A 14,869-nucleotide genomic window follows, 5' to 3' on the forward strand; every position below is an offset into this window, starting at 1 on the left:
CAATAGGGTTAAATATGCAATTATATAGAGAAAGACATAGCACTTTGTGTCCATTGCTCAGCTAAATGGTGTCTCGTATACACACAAGGTGGTTTATTTCTAAAAAATAATTATTTTCATTTATATGTACAAAATTTTACATGATTATTGCATTTTACATATGTAAAACACTTACTGTTACACTATTTTCAGATCACATTTAAACATGTTTATTTTCTTTTTAGTTAACCATTCTTGTATTTCAGCTTTAGTTGAGCTTAAATTTGGCGTTTTATGTAATAACATGCTATGTTATGAAGCATTGCGCACTAATATTGCACTGGGTTCTTTAATAACTACTCCAGTACCACCATCATTATTTCGTTCTTGTTCAAAGTAATCTATTAACGAAGAAACTAGCCCTTTGCAACGACTGTCGAGTTGTTTTGGCATTTTTTGAGCACAATACACAACAATAATTACACAACACCGTAAACATTTTTGTCAATCCCTCAAATGTCATTGAGTGTCAAGTATCCTCATATCAGTACGATTGTATAATCTATTTAATTAAAATAATTATTTTTTGGAGATTAAACTCAAACAATTGACTCAAAACAGTGGTTATACAACTTAATATCGTTATCTCCATAATCCATCAAGTTATGAAACTGACCTAATAGTTTTTTTTTACTTACTTTACATAGGATAGTACCGTTCTGTCCATTCTCTTATAGAACGGTCTAGAGGTATAATAGCCGCTCCAATAATGATCATCACGATCCGCATAGGTGAAGAAATCGCCAGAAAAAGTAGGAAAATCTTTATATTTTTGTTTTCGGAGTTCATTAAAATAGTCTGTCAACGTTCCGAACTGAGCCTGTAATATATTTAAGAAAATAACGTTATTAATAAATAAATAAAATTTATGAATTAGAATGTGATAGTTTTTATTTCCTGGAGGTGATAAAGTTGTATGTAGTTAAAAGTAGTGGGGTATTGAAGTTATGAAAACAAATTTTTGCAGTAGTATGCCAAAAATTTACAGCTCATCGTTGCAATACGTTGACTGGTTGACAACTCTACAAACTATTTTTTTGGGACGCCACTATTATGACCGTTATCACAGTTATCCTAGGGTTGGGCTATAAACTAGTTGTTAAAAATTCTTCACCGCTAGATTTTAATTTAACTGTTTTCAAAATAAAATACAAACTTTCAGAAATTAACTGAATTTGCCATTACTACATTTGGTTTATTGGTTTATTACAGCAAAATTGTCTTTACATGAGTGGCTAAACATTAGAATGAACATTAGCTAGAACATTAGAACAAGAATTACGTTGCTTTTAAAGTTCTCTTTTTCTTATTGCGTCGTCTCCTTTCGAAGGTTGGCGATCCAAATGGCAATTGTAGCTTTGGAAACTGCTGCACGAAAGATTTCTGTGGATGAGCGGTCAAACCATCTCCTCAGGTCTTTCAGCCACGAGTTCTGGCGTCTTCCTACTGATCTTTTGCCCTGAACTTTACCTTCCAATATGATTTGGAGTAATTCATATCTTTCACCTCTCAACACATGACCTAAGTATTTTCTCTCTCTTTAATTATGTTGAGTAATTCTTTTTGTTTACTTATGCGCCCAAGTAGAGTCCATTGACCAACTTTCACAGCCATACAGCAAAATAGAGAAAACGTTAGATCTGATCATTCGAATTATGAGCTCTAGATATATGATAATAAGTGTTTTTTTTTTCTTATTTAATATTCCCAATTATGTTTCTCGGCAATTTCCATGTTTTTGCCACCCGGTGCCCTTTCTAATATTGAAAATACTATAGTTGATCCTTCTATCATCCATATATTTATGTTCTATCCATTTTGCTCTTTGCTGGTTTATTTTACAAATTATATCTTCATTAAATTCGTGTTTTTATTGGTTCTAATATTGTGCTTAGACCATAACACCATAAATTATAGAAACGATAAGTTCGACATGTAGAAAAATATCGTTTAAATCCTTTTGTGAGGCCAGCCGAAAGGAACCGAAATTTTCATTTGTCAAGCTGAGCTCGGCTGTTTAACTTCGAACGTCGCGTCAATGATGCCAAACGCACGATAATTAGCATTTGTACGATAATTACAACTTTTGTTTTATTAATATGTATACTTAACAGCAAGTATTTTTTTACTTGTAGAATTCGCGTAACTAATAATGCATGAAAGCGATTCTGAACAGGCCAGAGTCCATCTCTCCCTCCAAAAAAGAATATTTGTATCAAGAGAATATAAAAATATGGCAAATAATAGGAATCAACTTTTAAATGGGTTTGTAGTGATAAAAATTCCAAAACAAAGGCGTACTGAAAAGTTTTTTCTAGGTCACTAAAGGCATTGCAACTTCACGAAACTAGTGCAAAACATAAACAAATGAAAAAATCTCACAGGTCTCAAGCATCATTACGAACGTTAATTTAATTAAAACAAAACAAATAAATAGATTAATTACCAATATTATTAACGTTAGCTTATCAATACTTTCATCTCAATGTCTAAAAGAAAAAAAATAGTACATGCATAATATTTGAGCCGTCAAAGCAAATGTATCTGGATGTACACAATCGACAATGGACATGTACAAAAAAAAGTCCGAAGATTCTAATATATCAGACGAGGAAATTCTTCTTGTACTATATTTTTTTATTGTACTGTAATAATCTCCCAACTCGTACTATAATAGCTTTCAATGGAGTTGACAACATTGCGTCGCGTCTCACTCTCAGTCCAGACTACGCAGTTCACTGAGTAGGTTGTTAGGTAAGTCTGTAATGTATGAAAATAAAACAATTTCGTAAATACATTAAGATGTATACAGTTAAAGAAGAGATAGACATTTTTAACTTGGTATTTTGGAGGTCACTTAAATTAAGAAATATAGTATTTTTCATATAAAAATGCGTGCACGTCACAATTTATATAAAGTGACGTCACTTATATTTAAAATTTCCAGAACGTCAAACTTAGAGTTCAAATTTTCCTAACACAGCTAATAATACGAAACCCATACGGAACTGCTCGATCTTTCATAGGCGTCAACATGGTATAATAATCAGAAAAATGTAATCATCATTATATTGGGAATTTTAGAATTATATTGATTAAATAACCAAAAACATTTGTTATTATTAATAATATAAATTTTATGAAATAACTCTTTAAGTCTAATATTCCACAAAATAATAATTTTTATTTAAATATATTAGACAATTTTACGCAACTGATACAGGAATACTTCAAATTTTTTGACAGTTCAGCGTGTGGCAAAATTGTTTTAAAGGGTTGCCGTTTTTTTAGAGTAAGAATTTTGTTTATGTTTTGATTTCTTATACAATTTGATCATAATATATTATTATATTAATATATTGTGTTTATAAATACATATTAAATTTAGATTAATAGCTTTAAAAACTAATTATTGTTGTGTATTGTGATTGTGCTATGCCAAACAACTAAATAGTCTGTAGAAAGTTGATAAGCTTTCACATAAGATAGATTATTTTAAACAAGAAATAATGGCGGGACATTTTTACTATTAATGCTCTAAAAGTGGTAAGTTTAAAATTTAAAATGTATAATTTTGTATTAAAATGTTTTATGTATTTTAGTGTGTTGCAGTAATCTTAAAACTAAGTGTATTTACTGTTAATATAATAGTTTGACAAATAGTTGACATTTTAAAATTCCTCACTTACTAACTATTCTGATGTTTTGGCAACGCTGTGGGGTTCTGACGACGTAAATCTTGAATGACGTGCACGCATTTTTATATGAAAAATACTATAGTAGATTTTATTCGTTGTTGCTTTTGAGAATAGAACGGTTCCTTTAAGTCCCACAGTTGACCAAATAATTCAAACATTTCGGAAATGTGGGAGTATTCAAAACTGTCACAAATGTAATAATCTTTGAACAACATTTTGACGAAACGAAATTTTCTCTTCACAGGAAACATAATCCATCCATTGTTCGATATTGGTATCGGGAAAATAAGCATCTAAGTATTCCTATGCTTACACAATACCCACAAAACTTTGGTTTTGGGGAAAAAATGTTTGGTAGGGGATTTCGGGTGACTATGTAAAAGGCCCCTTTTTATTGAGATCAACTCCAACGGCACTAAATCCCTCGAACTGTTACAATACAACACAATGTTACATATTTGGTACCAGCATGACGGATGTCACAGTCATAATACCAGAGCAGTTACCGAATTTCTCCAAAGAACATTTCCCAGCCGCATAATTGCAACAAAGTACAATCAAGTGGCCTCCAAGATCAGCCGATTTGTCCCCAAATGATTTCTTTTTTTTTGGGGTTTCTTAAATCAAATATTTATCGGCACAATTTTGAAAATGAAGAAAATTTAATGGTGTTAAGGGCGAAAATTTTCCAGCATCGTGCCAACATTACGCCCAATCAACTCAGAAATACAAGAGTATCTTTGTTTAATAGATTCGAGGTTTAGAGGTTTAGGAACATTATAATTTTCTTCAGTAGTCACTCCCTCATTTGGTATCTCTTCGAAATATTCTTTCCACCTTTATATGCTTGTTTTTGCGATCGCAAACTTTTTAATCTCAAATCAAATCTTTTTTTAACTCTGTTCTACATTCGTCATCGAACCAGTGGTTTTTTCTAAATCTTTTTGTTTTTGGTATGTTCTGCAACGTTGCTTCCTTTATAGTGTTTGTCATTTTCAAGAACTTTTGTTGTATGTTATTCACAGTAGCACTATCTTGTTTGGCGTAGGTTTCTTGTATATATTTTTGATAATTCTGCACTACCTCCAATTTTCGCAGTTTTTCAAAATTAAATTTACGTTGTACTTTCTTTTTCCGTTTATGCCTTTTCATTATTGCATCTCTCATTTATCATTGCCATCTCATTGCCTCATCAAAACCCACTCCAAAATTCCTATTATCGCCTCCACTTGTATTGCTATGATGTGTATTTTATATTTTTTAAGTTCTTCTATTAGGTTAATTAATTGCTCCCTCTTCGTACATTCCATGTCGCAATATTTAGGTACATATTCTTATTTTTTGTTTTGCTATTTATTTTCAAACTCATTTTCCTGTTCATCGCTAAGATCAGTCGGTATACTGGGTCGTCTTTTACTTTTTCCACTACTATATGCCGTTTTTGTGTCCATATTTCTTGAATTATCTCGTTTGAAAGTACCATTTCCGGCCCAATCCCATTTTATGCCATCCACAGTTAGTTTTTTGTACCCTATCTTAACGTTGTTACCTTCAGCTTGAAGCTAATAGATAATACGCAAAAAAATTCGCGTTTAAGTTCATCCACATCTCATTGATTTTAAATGATGACTGACTATCGCTACCGATATCGCTATGTGCTCTCCACTGAAATGAGATGTGTGACACGTGGTGGGAGAGGCAACCTATTTGCGTCGAAATAGTTTAGAATCCAGCAGTCCACTTGAGTATTTGATTTTTATAATATAATTATTTGAAAACCTTTTGTTGGCCAACTGCCTGAAGCGGAGTCGAGCCCGAATACATTTATTGTATATGCTCCGTTTTATTTTCGCTTATTGTGTATACACTTACCTGTACATTTAATTTAGCATTTCCGTTCATGTACTCAAATAATTTTTGATAATTTTCGAACTGCACGTCCCATTCCGTTGGATGATCATATCTGAAGTCGTCTCCTAAAGAAGCCAGAACTACATTAGTCTTAAACAGTTTCGATTTCTTTCTATACTGATCCAATAGAAGCTCTGCTCTAAAAATGGAAGAAATTGTACAAACAAAATAATTGAGATCACATTTCATCTTAATTATAAATCATTTTAATATATAACTAATTAAACATTCATATAGTAAAATTGTCTACATACTACATTTATATTTATGACTTTCGGATAGGTTTTATCGCATACTATCGAAACTATTTTGATTCAAGGCCTTGCTTCAACAGACCCTTAAATGCTTTTTAAAGTTTGCGCAAAACGCGTCGAGCTAACGCGGTCATTTGCTCGACCTTTTTCGATCCTCGCGGTTTTGGTGCCTGCATTTCAGTAGTTACCCTTCGTCTCCGGAAATATAGGAAATTTTCCAAAATAAAGGCCGCATAACAAAATTAGAAACATTCACAAAATGTGTATATACAAAAATAACTCCATCTTTCAGAAAAAATTTTCTGTAATTCATTTTATAGACGGTGGCATAATATGAGCTAGAAAGCATGAACGCCTCTCTTTTCCCTCTAAAAGTCGATCTTTGTCGAGAACGCATCAGGTAGAGCTAGAACCGAAGACAAATTTCGCATTTCTCTAGAGTACTTCAGCTATGCAGCGCCATGAAATTTAAACAGAAAATAGACACTACTTTGTGCTAATGCAATTTATTGCACTAAATATTTTCCACTTGCATTGTGTATACCGCTTCTTGGTGAGTTTTTTGAAGCGAAGCTTCTATACTGGTCGTATTTTACTTTTTTCTCTATAGTTAAATACTGCGCCACAAGATGGCGTCGTCATGAGTAGCGTCATAGAATAACAGGTCTGCACATCGATTCACTACTCTCGAATTAAAAGTATATCTGTCAATAAAACAAACAGAAAAATAAAAGATTGATACTAAAATTCGATTCCTAACGATTCTCGAACGTCAAAATGCATCATAAATGTCAAAAGTCATAAATATCATCCCACCCAATTAATAACAATATAAAATCATCGTCTGTTTAATAACACCCGATATCATAATCAATTTAAAGAGAACATTAAATAAATTAAAAGTCCACTTTAAGTATACATTTCAATTTCATAATACCTACTACGACCCAACTTTAACTTAAATAATGGTAGAAATCTGTCAATCTGTAATGTAGCTATACATTATATTCTCAAAATTCTGAGTATCTTCTTTTGTTTAAAATGTTAATATTTTTTCAAATTAATATGATACTTCTAATCTAATCTAATATGAACTTCTTTATTCCTGAATGATGAATATTATGATAATTTATAATTCTTTAAAAGATTCCTTTACCAAAAGATACAGTTAATTCTTTATTTAAACAGATCGAACCTTTATTAAAACTTCGCGACAAAGAGTAAATAATATCATTAAGATATAATAAAAATTTTCATTACTTTAACATTGGTGGATAAAAAATCATTAAAAAGTCAAACTAACCAAGATGAATATTCTAATGTATATAGAGAAAATACTAATCAGCACCTATTTTTAGGGAGAAGCTTTTAACATTAATATTTTTTGCTTATGGAAAAATGCAAAATCAGTAGCTGACTATATGGGTATATCGAGGGCAACAGCTTCAAGAATTGAAAATGTATCAAACAAATGATGAAATGGTCCAAGTTGAAGAAGAGTTTTATGCCATTCTATGATTTCCAACTGCATAGCTGCAGTTATTTGTACTTTAATACAAATTGATTCTTATGGTGGTGCAAATGCAGAAATATATCGTTCAGAAAAAGAATTTATGCATAAATATTGTTAAAAAATGGCTGGGTCCTGTACATGATCAAACAACATTTAATAATAGTGGCATACAATGAGTTGAAGCTAGAGATCTTGTTAGGTTTGTACTATTTTTTATAGTTGGTCAGTGTGGTTACAGTTTGAAATCATATTTGATGACACGGCTAGACAAGATACTAGAATGGAAGCAGATAATCTTTATAATGAATCTCCCATACAAACTAGAAATGTTGTGGAAAGGCAATAGGTATGGAAACGATGACTCCCAATTTTTAAAAATGGAATGAGATTAAATTTGGAAGTGACTATGAATGTAGCTGTGTAGAATGTGACTATGTAGTAGCAACATCAGTATTTCATAACATTACCATAGAAAATGGAGTCTTGTTTCCTGTAGATCATAATCTAGATCAACAAACATTTAATTAAGGCCATAAAAAGGGAACATTATTGTGAAATATGTATTAGACAACATTTTGTAGAACTAGATTCACAATTTCTAAAAAATATTTTTTATCAAACCAATTGTTTTGTTTCTGAGGTAATTTACAATGTATGTAAGTTTTGCACTTACTTTTACCTTTGACAAGATAAATTTTATAGGATATTGCGATTCTTATATTTCAGTAATTTGCATTTCTATAATTGTACATACATTAATCATAAATATATTAGTTCAGAAATATCTGTACTGTGTTCTTACAATTTGTTTATAGTTTAAATTTACTTATTTAATATAAATGATATTAAAGGATACAGTAAACAATTGGTAGAGTCCGTGACCGTTATACAACATGTAAACTTTTTCAATTTTATTAAAATCTATAAAAATATTAAATAAATAATAAAAATTTTTCTTAGCTTTATTTTTATGTGGTCCTTTTATTTTTTTATACATTAAATCAAGCAAGTTTTAAGTTTAAAGTTTATAACTTACCTTTCTGCAATATTCCTCTCCGTAATGACTTGAGGTGCTACTTTCCAAGGACAATAGAGGCCATGATTTGGCAGTCGTTTAAAGTCAAACTGGCAACAAATTTTCGGGTCCGGTCCACATGTGTGTGGTATGTCATAAGAATAAAAAGGCATCATATGTGTTAAAATTTCTGTACTGCCGGTGCTATCTAAAAGGAAAAACAACTCGAATTCAAGTATCATGACACATATGTTGACAACGTGTTAAAATGTGAAGTTAAGGTTTTTATACCTGACCTATACATTATGTGACTACAAGCATGCTTTTATTAAGTAAGTGATTATCACAAATGTTTATTTAACAGTCAAAATTTTACCCGTTTGTTATTAATTTAAGTAGAATTACTTGTTTTTTATATCTCACTGATGATGGTCTGATCATCATCATCATCTTGGTGCTACAGCCCTTAGAGGGCCTCAACCTTCTCAAGCTTTCTACGCCATTCTATTCTGTCCCCCGCTTGCATTTTCCAGTTGCCGACTCCGATCTTCTCGGCATCTTGTGTTACCCCGTCGATCCACCTCAGCTTTGGTCTACCCCGTCTTCTCATTCCCACGGGTTGCGCTGTTAGAATCTTTTTTATCATGTTTGACTCAGGGATCCGGGCTACATGTCCTGCCCACTGCAGGCGGTTTCGCTTAATTATAGTGGTAATATCTTTACCACCAAACGTATGCTTGTAGATATTCTGCAGTTCAAAGTTATATCTACGCCTCCATATTCCGTTCTCACAGACCGCTCCGAATATCTTGCGTAGCACCTTTCTTTCAAAAATGGATAGAGCGGATTCATCTGTTCTATTGAAATTGATCTATGAGACTGATCTATTAAATATTGTTCCCCTGCTATCTAAATTGATGATGATGATGATGGTCTGATACGACTGAAAATATTTAATAAATTCAAAATAATCATTTTTTTATTTTCATATATATCTCTTCCTCTTCAGTTCTGACCCCCTGGAAGGAATGTATCCGTTATTCACTTATTGTACGCAAGAGAGATGCCTCTAGGGATAATCAAAACGATCGAAAATATTCACCAAAGCAACACAATAAAGGTAAAAGTAAAAGAAGAACTAACCGACCTTATTGAAGCTGACAATGGAATAAAACAGGGAGAATCTCTGAGTCCTCTATTGTTCAACCTGATTATGGATGAAATAATAAAAAAAGTAAGAACTAAAAAAGGATACCAAATGGGAGAAAGACTACTTAAAATAATCTGCTATACAAACGACGCAATGCTAATTTCTCAAAATGAAGATTATTTGCAACATATGCTGCACTAATTTAATATAACCGCAAGAAAATTTAACATCATATATAACAGTAAATCTACTAAGATGTAAGTTGGAGCTGGAGGGTTAAATAGTAGAACACGTGATGGAGTTTAAATATCTATTTATCACATTATCTAGCTACGGAAAGCTCGAAACTCAAGTGGAAGATCAAGTGAATAGAGCAAATAGAGCCGCAGGCTGCCTGAATGAAACAATATGGAAAAATAAAAATATCGGGAAAGAAATGAAAGGCAGAAAGACAAAACAGTCATCAGACCAATAATGACATACGCGGCAGAAACACGACCTGACACAGACAGGACAAAAAGGATGTTAGAAACAGCAGAGATGAAAACACTTGAAAAAATTGATGGTAAGACACTATGGGACAGAGCTAGATGTACAGATATACGACGTAGATGCAAGGTGGAGAACATCAAGAACTGGGTAAGAAATAGAAGAGTAGAATAGAACGATCATATAAACCGAATGACAACAAATAGAGTAGTAAAGACAGCAAGAGACGATTCCCCAATAGAAAGACGATCAGTAGGAAGACCACGAAAACGATGGAATGACAACTTACTGGAGGCACATTGAAAAACAGACAGAGTAATGTCTACATAAAAAGAAGAGGAAGAGGAAGGAATGTAGTGGTCATCCTGATATCTTGTATGGGCTGTCTCCATAACATCTGTCTCTGGTCATTTCTATTACCTTACATTCGACCTTCTACCTTTCCTTGAATGATGATGTCTCTCCTTTTTTGTATATATCTGACCTCAGGACATGCCCAAAATATTTTAATTGTTACAGTTGGATTTTGCTAGAGAATCTCTTACTGATCTTTACTTTTCTTGGAATGGAATTATGTGTTTGATGGTCTGTCCTTGTAATAGGCAACATTATTTTCCAGCAGAACATTTCAGTGTCATCTATCTTTCTCTTTCTGATTTCTTTAGTGTTCAAGATTCGCATCCATATGTCAGTACTGCAAATATTAAGGAGTTGACCAATCTCATGTTTGGGTTTTTTGAAATTTTGGAATATCTCTATATTTTGGTCATCTTCACCAGAGTGATCTTGGCTAGATCATATCAGATCATCAGAAATAAGTTTTTATATAAATTTTACGACCACCTGATAAATCATTCTGCAAAGTTATTTATACAACTAATTTTTATTCAGATTTACAAGAGGTGATACAAATAGAAGCTAAGTGATTTCTTAGGATTCCTAGTATTAGAATAAGAACAGGTACTCGTAAGGCAGTTGAAGAACTGTAATTATGGTGATATATTTAGAGGTTTAAAAAAGGTTATACTCATACTGGGTTGATTTACAAAAAAAAATATGAAAATTTATTCGAAATAGTAAAAGACGTAGAACTAGATGAACACGATCTAGATTGAAACCACGCAAGCAGGAACAAAGAATGGTACCAGCAATTATAGAAATATAAAATCAGGATCTCGAGGACTAAGTTACAGTAGTTTATACCAGTCCTGTTTACATTCAAGACTAGAAACGATCCCTAGCGACTGGAAAACCGGGATTACATACTCAATATATAAAAAAGGCTCTTATGTACAGCGTACACAGTTTTTACTTACATACTACTAAACATACGAATCCAACAATTAACAGAAAATATTGTCGGGGAATATCAAACCGGTTTCCGATAAGGAAGAACTACAACTGATCAGTTATTCACAGTAAAACTAATTCTAAACAAATCGTGGAAATACGACATTGATGTCCACAACATATGCATAGATTTTAAACATGCTTAGACTCAATTGATAGACACAAGTTATATAAAATACTGCATAGCTTTAACATCCCCCAAAAATACATCCGACTAGTAAAAGCAACAATGGAATTGTGGCAGCAACTGTCAGAGTACAAAATGAGCTCACTGAGAACTTTTCAATAGTCAAACGATTAAAGCCAGGAGACGGGCTGACACCGACACTATTCAACTTGACTCTCGAATATGTGATAAGAGCTGAATGTAGGGAGAGATAATCTCCTAACAAATACATCGATATAGATTGCCGATGACATCAGCATTATGTATCGCAGAACAGAAGAGGCGGCAGAAATATATTCTCAATTGAAAACAGAGGCAAAAGAGACCGGACTAGAAATAATTATTCAAAAGACAAAAAAGTAAACACAGGCAAGAACTAGGGGAAACAGACGCACAGTTGAATTAGAGGACGATATTGAAACTGTAGAAAGTTTCACATATCTGGGAGATGCATTAAGAAGGGATGGAACAGAAGAACCAGCAATTCAAAGAAGAATAGTAATAAAGCTTACTGTTCACTTGCCCATGTGTTCTGCTCCAAAAACACACACTAGAGATCTAAAATCAAGATCTACAAAACTATTATCATACCAATTGTATGTTATGGGAAAGCTGGGAGTCTTCGAAAGAAAAGTCCTAAGGAAGATATTTGGACCTATTAACGGAAACGGAATATGGAGATCTACGTACAACCATGAACTCTACTAACTGTTCAAAGAGGCACCGATCTCAGAATTCGTTAAAATTCAGAGACTTCGATGGGCTGGTCATCTAGTGAGAATGGAGTCCGAAAGATGGCCGAAAAAAGCCCTAGATAGTAAAATGCAGGGTACAAGACCAAAAAGAAGACCACGGAAAAGGTGGGAGGATGAAGTGACTGTCTACGTGCAAAATTTGCTAGAAGTGAGAATCTGGAGAAAATCGACGCGAGACCCGCAAGGTTGAAAAGACCACAGTTTGGAGGAGGCCAAGGCTCGATTTGGGATGTAGCGCCATTGGAGAGAGACAGAAGTTACAATTCGTCAATCTCTAATATATATTCGGATACTGTCTTATTTTCCATTTGTATCTACATTAACAAGCTATTTAAGAACTGTATAATAGAAACCAATTTAAAATTACATACCCCATAGTTGTCGCCACCTAAACTCCAAATGTTTTTTACTTGCAAACTCTTTTTTGATGGAATAATGCACTCTTTGTATCAACATGTTTTTAAGTCCCATCTCTTTAAGTAAATAAGGCTGGGTTAAACTCAATCCAAATGGGTCGATAGCCCAATGACTGACAGGAGTATAATTCAAATTCTGTCTTAACCACTGATGACCATCCATGAGTTGCGTCACAATCGACTGCCAATGTGAGTTGGCTTCGTCATTCATTACCCAACCACCGGTTACTATTTCTAATTGATTTTTCATCAGCAAGCTGAAAAAGATAAAAATATTAAAGGTAATATTCTGAAGCATTAGAAAAGGGCTAGGTAAAACTAGGCAAAGATGGATAGACTAGTAGACTACTTTCAAACCCGATTTTAGACATAGTTGCCAGATATAATCCTGACTTATCTATTATAAATTTACGGCGCTACCACACTATGTAACTTTTCCAAAATTTCTAACATCCCCTCGGTATTTATACTTAGGAATAACCACAAAGACTAACAAATAATAATAATATCTAAACCTTGCTGCGCTTTTTGTGATTGGTCCTATGCGCATACGATTCGGCGAGATCTTATTCACCAATTTATTTCTACGTTTTTTTTGTTGGTTTCCAAGCAGATGGGAGTCTTTGGGCATCATCTATTGTATTTGAATTTTTTGGATATTTTTGAATTTCTATTGCTTCCTAGTCCTGACTTATCTATTATAAATTTACGGCGCTACCACACTATGTAACTTTTCCAAAATTTCTAACATCCCCTCGGTATTTATACTTAGGAATAACCACAAAGACTAACAAATAATAATAATATCTAAATCTTGCTGCGCTTTTTGTGATTGGTCCTATGCGCATACGATTCGGCGAGATCTTATTCACCAATTTATTTCTACGTTTTTTTTGTTGGTTTCCAAGCAGATGGGAGTCTTTGGGCATCATCTATTGTATTTGAATTTTTTGGATATTTTTGAATTTCTATTGCTTCCCTGATTACACGTTTGATTTTATTTTCAATGTTAGCTAGCATCGCTGTTTCATTCAAATTTATTTTATATTCTATGTTTATGACATGTTGCGCTAGAGATGACGTCTTCTCTTTTCTCTCCTTTTTTTATGCCTTTTTAATCGTAGAAGTGAAGAAGCCATTTTTTATCAAAGCTGTTTTATCTTTGTGCAGTTCCCAGTTCTTATGGTCTTCATCTGTCAGTTTTTGAGATCTTGTGATTAAGGTTTTGATTACCAAATTTAATTGAGCAGGACCATGGTGTGAATCAACGTGTAAGTAGTTCCAGTATGGGTTGGTTTTCGGTATACTGTATATCCTATGCTTCCGTCTTCATAATAAACACATCTAAGCATGGAAGTTGTTGGTTATTCTACCGTTCCATGGTAAACGGTATTTTGGAGTGGATATTGTTGATGTGTTGGAGAAATGTCTTAAGTTTTTCTTTTCCATGTGTCCAGATAATAAAGGTGTTGTCACCGTACCTAAGCCACAGTTTGGGTTTATGTTCTGCTATTACGGGTGACACAACAAGTGAAATATCAGCAAGGCTGATATTCCATTAGTTCTATTTTATCTGGACCGACGGATTTTCCTGTTTTGTTTTTAAATTTAATGGCATTTCCCACCTTCTCTGTTTTGATTCGTGGTTCCGAATTCTGTCCGCTTCTGTTATGCTGTGTTGCTTGTGGTGGTGTTCATGAAAGGCTCCTATATACTGTTTTTATCTTATAAGTTTGATTTATAAGAGTATCACATATGAAATCTCCATTTTCATCTGCAACGTTTCATCCTATTTGTCTTTGGTGGCTAGAAATTTCTTCAATTTTTAAAGTATTCAAATAAATTATTTTTCTTGCCTGGTCATTTATAACTTGTTACTTCAAATTTCTGTCCATATCTTGTTGAACCGATTTAGGAGGGTGAAGTGTTAAGAAAGAGTTTCGTACACGTACATCTTCGAAAACGTTCGCGGGTCTCCCTTATTTTGCTAGTTAATATCACAGTCATCTGTGAATATATGGGATACTGAGTTCTGCCAAGTTTGTGCTAACAGCATTTCGTTAATATCGTGATAAATATATACAAAATGTTGACAATTTATTTTTCCTCATTC

At 33.2% G+C, this 14,869-nt stretch overlaps 1 protein-coding gene across 1 annotated transcript in view; it reads right to left on the reverse strand.

Moving 5' to 3' along the window:
- alpha-Man-IIa (alpha-mannosidase 2) overlaps nucleotides 1-14,869 on the reverse strand; it is an 80,982-nt gene that overhangs the window by 36,347 nt on the left and 29,766 nt on the right. The window contains exons 5-8 of the mRNA XM_072523625.1: nucleotides 12,712-13,013; nucleotides 8,452-8,638; nucleotides 5,610-5,787; nucleotides 678-859 (exon numbers count right to left, since the gene is read on the reverse strand). Of these exons, the coding sequence (XP_072379726.1) occupies nucleotides 678-859; nucleotides 5,610-5,787; nucleotides 8,452-8,638; nucleotides 12,712-13,013 (849 nt within the window). The remainder of the gene's footprint in view (nucleotides 1-677; nucleotides 860-5,609; nucleotides 5,788-8,451; nucleotides 8,639-12,711; nucleotides 13,014-14,869) is intronic.

The sequence above is a fragment of the Diabrotica undecimpunctata genome, chromosome 2 (assembly GCF_040954645.1).
Source record: "Diabrotica undecimpunctata isolate CICGRU chromosome 2, icDiaUnde3, whole genome shotgun sequence".
NCBI lineage: Eukaryota > Metazoa > Arthropoda > Insecta > Coleoptera > Chrysomelidae > Diabrotica > Diabrotica undecimpunctata.